At 54.0% G+C, this 6,943-nt stretch overlaps 1 protein-coding gene across 6 annotated transcripts in view; it reads left to right on the forward strand.

The window, feature by feature from the left end:
• Window positions 1–2,729, forward strand: part of SLC35C2 (solute carrier family 35 (GDP-fucose transporter), member C2) — a 14,007-nt gene extending 11,278 nt beyond the window's left edge. For 5 of the 6 annotated variants that reach the window (XM_011983761.1, XM_011983760.1, XM_011983763.1 and 2 more), the window contains exons 8-10: window positions 313–488; window positions 1,567–1,696; window positions 1,933–2,729. In XM_011983761.1, coding sequence (XP_011839151.1) covers window positions 313–488; window positions 1,567–1,696; window positions 1,933–2,063 — 437 coding nt within the window. In that variant the 3' untranslated portion in view covers window positions 2,064–2,729. The remainder of the gene's footprint in view (window positions 1–312; window positions 489–1,566; window positions 1,697–1,932) is intronic. The other variant, XM_011983762.1, reaches the window with a different exon arrangement.
• Window positions 2,730–6,943: the final 4,214 nt, after the last annotated feature.

Here is a 6,943-nt window from a genome sequence, read left to right on the forward strand (position 1 = left end):
TCATCCTGCTAGGATCCCATCATCCCGCTAGGATCCTCATCATCCCACTAGGAACCCATCATCCTGCCAGGATCTGGCTTCTATTGCCCCCAGGCTCTCTGGCAGCCATCACTGCTTCCCTGGTTTCTCCAGGTCTCAGGCCATCTGTGTGGGATCACTTTATACCTCCCATGCTTTTTCTCTGGGTTGCAGACAGTTAGCAGGTCTCAGTAAGGACTCACTATGACAATGGAAGATCTCATGTGGTTGGCATTGGGCTGGCCGAGGCAGCCCAGGGCCCAGCCTCCCACTCTCTCTCCCCATTGATTTCAGGTCTCCATTTGTCCACATCTGAGAAAATCTTCCGTTTCCAGGACACAGGGCTGCTCCTGCGGGTACTTGGGAGCCTCTTCCTTGGCGGGATTCTCGCCTTTGGTTTGGGCTTCTCTGAGTTCCTCCTGGTCTCCAGAACCTCCAGCCTCACTCTCTCCATTGCTGGCATTTTTAAGGTACAGACTCGGGGGTGATGCCATTCCTGTCTTAGAGGGGGAGCCCCCAGGGATTTCTCACTAGCAGCTCCTGCACCTCAGGGCCCTTCAGAGAAGAGACGGAAGTGCCCCATTAGGTGCCAGGCACTTTGCTGACTGCTGTGCTGGCCCCTCCTTCCGCCTTGACCACAGCCCTTTGAGAGGGTGTGATCACCTGCACCCCACAGACAGGGACACAGATGGAGAGCCAGCTCTGACTCCCCTAGGCCTGGGGCGCATTCACATTTTACCTTGACTGCCAACTCTGGCATTGGGCAGTGGCCTGGAGCTACAGGTTGAACAGCTCCTATCCAGACTCATCAGGAAAGAGTTCCATGATTGACTGGCGGTGTCCTCCAGGGCCACAGCCAGGGCTAGTGAGACCCTCAGCAAGCACCCCTGTGGCCAACCTCGCTGTACCTCCGCCTCGCAGGCCTGTCCTTCCCTCTCACACCTCTTCTCACTTCTGCCTCTTCCTCCCACACATTTACTTTTCTCTTTGGCCAGGCACACACCAATACCAAAACAGTGTTGCCTAAACCCAGAAATGCAGGCCTCTCTGAGTGTCTTCTGGGAGCCGGCCGCATGCTGAGGCATGGCTGTGGTTCTTGGACAAATGGCCTCGCCAGTCCCTTTTGCAGTCTCTGTTTATAGAGAGCCCCGGGACCAGTGTGTGTCTTCAGCCCAGGGTAATGCAGCATTCTCACGCAGAGGCTCAGGGCACCCTTCTGTAACTGCCTTCTGGGGCAGCCGTCCTTTATCCTTGTGGATACAGCACGATCTGGACACCCTGGTCCCCAGCGTGGGATCCGGTTTGCCTCTTTTATTCCTGACAGAATTCCGTGACAAGCACCTCTGTTGCATCTCACAGAGGGAGGCTGGTGGGACAGCGCCGCAAGCCGGCAGGGTCCCCTGACCTCTCTGCCTGCTTGGGCCCAGGATTTCAGACAGATCTTGATCTACCCACCTGAGTGTACCCAGTACCCCCACCTTCCACCCTCCTGGCCAAGTGGCCAAATCCTCCTGTTGATCACACTCCCTCCTGCTTCTCTGCCCCCAGGAAGTCTGCACTTTGCTGTTGGCAGCTCATCTGCTGGGCGATCAGATCAGCCTCCTGAACTGGCTAGGCTTTGCCCTCTGCCTCTCGGGAATATCCCTCCATGTTGCCCTCAAAGCCTTGCATTCCAGAGGTAACCCGGAGCCCCTTCCAGAAGCCTCTGTTTTCTGTTCTTCTCCCTGTGACTCTTAGTGATTCTGATGCAGGAAGTGTGCGCGGTGGCTCTGCTGCCGTCTCTTCTCTAGGAAGATACAGGGGTCATCTCCAGAGTGGGTGGGTGGGGCCTGGGTGACTCAGCACACATGCAAATCAGAGCAAACCAAGAAAACAACGACTGGGCCTGTAACTGTGATCTCTCTCTATCCCAAGGTGATGGTGGCCCCAAGGCCTTGAAGGGGCTGGGCTCCAGCCCCGACCTGGAGCTCCTGCTCCGGAGCAGCCAGCGGGAGGAAGGTGACAATGAGGAGGAGGAGTACTTTGTGGCCCAGGGGCAGCAGTGACCGGCCAGGGCAAATGGCTTAGAAGCAGGCCGCTCTCCAGCCTGCTGCCAGCACTCACTGTGCTCAAGCCCCCGGGGCTCTTCATGGTAGCTGGGAGCTGTGGACGAGAGTCAAAGGTGGTGGGGCCAAGCCAGGGACTCCTGACTCTTGTCCCTCCCTTCAGAGCTTGGTCACACAAGGGGCGAGCACCAGGCCAGCCTGGGACCTGGCCAGAGCTGGGCCCAAGCTGCGCTGGAGTTGGAGTCACTGCAGGAGAGGGGAGTGGGCTGGTTCTTCCCAACCACTTCCCAGGCTCTGACAGCCGAGACTCATCTCCAAGGCACCGCAGCTTTCTAAGGGGACTGGGTTTGGACTGGGTTTTGGATCTCGAGGGGCTGGAGCCTCATCACGTGGGTGGCATCTTTTCTCAGAGAGCAGGTTTCTTTATAGTTTGGAAATAAATGGTTCACAGTCCACTGGCCACCCCGTGTTGCTGGAGATGGGGCAGGGAGGGACAGTGTGGGCCTGGCCTCTCCTTTCCTTTCCCTGCCTGGGGCCTTCTTCAAATGACTGGTCTTAGGCCAGGCCTCCTTTGTTTCTTGCTTATGTTGGAACACCAGTGCCCTCCGCATGGGACCCCACTGCACCTGCTGGCGGGAAATAAATGAATATTTACTGAGCACTGCATTCTGGAGACTTTACATGTTTTCACAGCCTAGTTTGAATCCTGGCTGCCACTAGCTGTGTGACCCTAAGCAAATGACCTAACGTGTCTGTGCCATAGTTTTTTAATCTGTGAACTGGGGATAATAATACCTATCTGAGAGTCCTTTTGAAGATTGAGTCATTATTAGTAACAGATTAAATGCTATATAAGCGTTTCTTTTAATCCTTTTAACAACTAAGAGACTAAAGCCTGGAAAAGATAAAGAGCTGCCTAAGTGGCTGGGCTGGGATTCACATCCAGGTCTGTGTACCTCTGCATGCACGTGCCACACGTGACGTCCACACTGCCTCCTGGAAGGGTTTATGGGCCCCGGGGCCTGGGCCTTCCACTCCTCCTTGGCCAAGTCCCACCTCTTCTCTAGACTACAGGCCTGTCTCAAATGAGGAAGGGAGGGGGCAAGACCCTGATTCTGATGTGCTGTGGACTGAGTCTGCTGTAAGCTGGTTCCCGGGCCTTGGGAGACCCCACCAGCCATTGGAGACTGCTTTCCAGGTACAGTGCTCCTAGGCACTCACAGCAGGTGGCGCCATTGCACCACACTGGCTCCCAGAGCCCAGCCGCCCTGCCACAGCTCTCCAGACACAGGCAGAAAAGGGGTGCTTGGAAGAGGACAGTGGGTGTCCATGGGTGGGGACAAGGATGGGACTTGTTCTAAAATTGTTTCCACAGGTTGGAGTCACTAAAGCTCGCTCAGTTAAGCGCAGGAGAACTTTAATACTTTAAAAATGGGTCTGCAAACTTCCTGTAAAGGGCCAGTTAGTAAGTGTTTGGGGTTTGGGGAGCATAGCATATGGCATCTGTTGGAGCTGCTCTGCTATTGTAGCACAAAAGCAGCCATAGACGACACAGACCCAGGGTGTGGCTGTCCCAGTGAAACCTCATTTACAAAAGTAGGATCCAGCTTGCCGGCTGAAGTTTGCCAGCCAGAGAACCCTCAAGAATTCTCGAGTCCATCTTCCACTTCTGCAGCAGGAGGCTAAAGCCAGGAGGGGGCGGTGACTAGCCCGAGGCCCTCAGAGCTTCCGTGCTCAGGAGGAGTCAGACCGAGATCTGTCTCTAATTCAGATTCCCAGCACAGACTCAGCAGGCGGAGGTGGAGCACCAAGGGCGCTCGGAAGCGGCCCGTTATCTGGCTCCTGCACCTCTGCCCCCCTTGGATTCCACAAGCTCAGAGGCCAAGATTAAAGGAGGCTCGTGCTCCAGCTGGATGACGTGGGGAGAGCCAGCCAAGGAGGGGGGCCAGGGCCGCCTCCGTCTGAGAGGCTGCTTGGGATGCAGGCCGCTTGGGCAGTGGGGGGAGCCTGCCAGAGCCCTGCTGGCTCAGGTGGATGAGAGCTTCCTGTCTGTTCCCCCACTGCCCGCCTCCCAGCACATGGAGAAAGCGCTGCTGTCTGGTGCAGTAATTACAAGGTGCAGAGCTGGGGCCCTTACCTCGCACATGTTGGGTTCAATGACAGCCCTTCATTTAGCAGCAATTACCAGTCAAACCTAAAGGAGGGCTCCTTCTCCTCCCGCACCCGGCCCACCCAATCACCTGGCCTCACAGGCCAGACAGCGTCCACCTCGGTACTGAGCCCTAGAACCACCCATGCTGTCTGCAGTCATTGCATCTCAGGGCTGCAGCATCACCATGGCAACGCAGTGCTTGCACAGGTTGAGGGAATCTGAGGATGTGACTTGTCTCTCCAAGGCTGTGGTGTCTGTCCCCACACAGCCCCCCAGCTCCGAGGCTTCTGCAGAAGGGGGCGGAGAGAGGAGGGCTGACCTGCAGATTCGAGTTTTAAGTGCTTACATGCCCACCGCCTCTCCCAGGAGCCCACAGTGGAAGGAAGGTTAATGCCCCCAATATGTGAGGATGTCCACAGTTGGTGCTGTGGTGGCGGTGAGAACAGGCTGCAGTTTGCCTGTGGGAGGGACCTGAGCCATCAGGCAGGCCCCGGCATACCTTCATCTTCACTCCAGTACCCTTTTCTGCCTTAAGGGCTCAAGGGATTGTCTCCATCTGTTTCTGCTCTATCCTGCTGTGAAAAACCTGAAAATCCCAGTGGCTTAAGAGTAGTTAATATGGCACCAAGAGAATTCTCATGATACTTGCTGCAGCTTCCTGCATCACACACTAGTGATGGACTGAGGGTGGGGACTCCCAGGCCATCCATTTAGGTCGACAGCATTCAGTGAGTGCTGGCCACATGGTAGACACTGCTGGACTTGGGGACAGAGACATTCGTTTTTGGAGTCAGCGTTCCTCCCAGCCCAGGGAAGTGATGAGGCGGTGGGCTGGGGAATGGGGAAGAAAGAACAGAACAGACTGTTCACGGGGCACCATCTAGGCCTTTGCCATAGGTTATTTAATCTGTAACAGCCCGGTGCAGTAAGGACTGACTGTATTTCTTTCCTGGCTGTGGCAACTAAGCTCCAAGTGGGTAAGCATAACAGTGGCTAAAGATACAGCCTCCAGATGCCGTAGACTGAGAGACATGTCTCTCTGTGCTGTGATTAGCTGTGTGCTTTTGGACACGTTGTTGATCTTCTCTGAGCCTGTTTCCTTGTCTCTACAGAAGGAATAATAATATATATACCTGAAGGAAGCTACTGTGAAGGTGAAATAAAATAATGTAGGTAAAGCACACAGTGCTGGGCTCATAGTCATCACCACTCAGGAAGTGGAGCGGGAAGAATGTCACATAACTCGCCCAGATGAGAGGAGGAGCCAGTGTTGGAGCTCTGGCCTTCCGAGATCCCCATCTCTGCTGCAATGTCTGGTACTGAGCATGGACCTAACAGATGCTTTTTTTTTTTTTTTTTTTTTTTTTTTTATGGAGTTTTGCTCTTATTGCCCAGGCTGGAGTCCAATGGCGCCATCTTGGCTCGCTGCAACCTCCACCTCCCGGGTTCAAGCAATTCTCCTGCCTCAGCTTCCCAAGTAGCTGGTATTACAGGCACCCACCACAATGCCTGGCTAATTTTTTGTATTTTTAGTACAGGGAGCTCTAAAGCTGAGACGCCTTTCAGAGTTGTCCCAAGTTGGGGTGCGAGGTTCATGGCTTTACACCACAGCATTTTTTGTATTTTTAGTATTTTGTATTTTCGTATTTTAGTACATGTTGGCCAGGCTGGTCTTGAACTCCTGACCTCAGGTAATTCACCTGCCTCAGCCTCCCAAAGTGCTGGGATTACAGGTGTGAGCCATCGCGCCTGGCCCAGATGCTTGTATTTTGTAGGAATTTCCACTAGTGGAAACTAAAGTGGGGGATTTTACAGGTTCTAACTTCCAAATGACTTGCCCTGTAAGAAGGGGCTGCTCCCTCCCACTGCCACCCATTCCTGCCAGTCTCCAGTCTCCCAGCCATCCCATGGAGTCTTCACCCTAACTGCACAGCCCTGACATCAGCCAGGTCCCTTCACCCCTGCTTTGTAGTAACCAATTTGCTTGACGTCTGTTCCCATGGTTATTTAGTTTCGTTGGCAACTAACATATTTCCCAGAAACAAGCCAGCAGCCCCCAGTCCCACCACCATCCTGCTGGTGGGGCCGTCTTCTTCTGGATGTCGGATGAGAACTCTCCTGCTGGGGAACAACAGAAGGACAGAACACAGAACCAGAGGAAAAGGCATTCAAATGCATCCCGTCAGTGTTTCTGGACCATCTACAATGTGCCCTGCCCAGTGATCACTGCTGGAGATATAGAAGTCATTAAAACAGTCTCTGTCCTCAAGGAACTTCTGTAGGGCTTTTTATTTTATTTATTAGAGATGGGGTCTTCCTGTGTCTTCCAGGCTGGAGTGCAGTGGTACAATCATAGCTCACTGTGACCTTGACTTCCTGGGCTCGAGTGATCCTCCCACCTTAGCCACCTGAGTTGCTGGGACTGCAGGCTTGTGCCACCATGCCTGGCTTCTGCAGGGCTTTTTAATCCAGTGGATTCCCTGGGAAGTAGATTCAGAGATGGAGATTAGAGTGCAGGACATTTATTAGAAAGTGGTCTTGGAAAAATTACCTGTGGAAAGGAGAAGGTGGCAGGTTAGGGCAGAGGGGAAGTTAAGCTTCACGGCAGTCCTGCCAGAAGCCTCAGCCAACCCCACAGGGAGCTCTAAAGCTAAGATGCCTTTCAGAGTTGTCCCGAGTTCGGGTGAGGGGCTCATGGCCTTACACCACAGCATTGACCTGTCATTGG

The sequence above is a fragment of the Mandrillus leucophaeus genome, unplaced genomic scaffold (genome assembly GCF_000951045.1).
Source record: "Mandrillus leucophaeus isolate KB7577 unplaced genomic scaffold, Mleu.le_1.0 Scaffold255, whole genome shotgun sequence".
Classification (NCBI taxonomy): Eukaryota; Metazoa; Chordata; class Mammalia; order Primates; family Cercopithecidae; genus Mandrillus; species Mandrillus leucophaeus.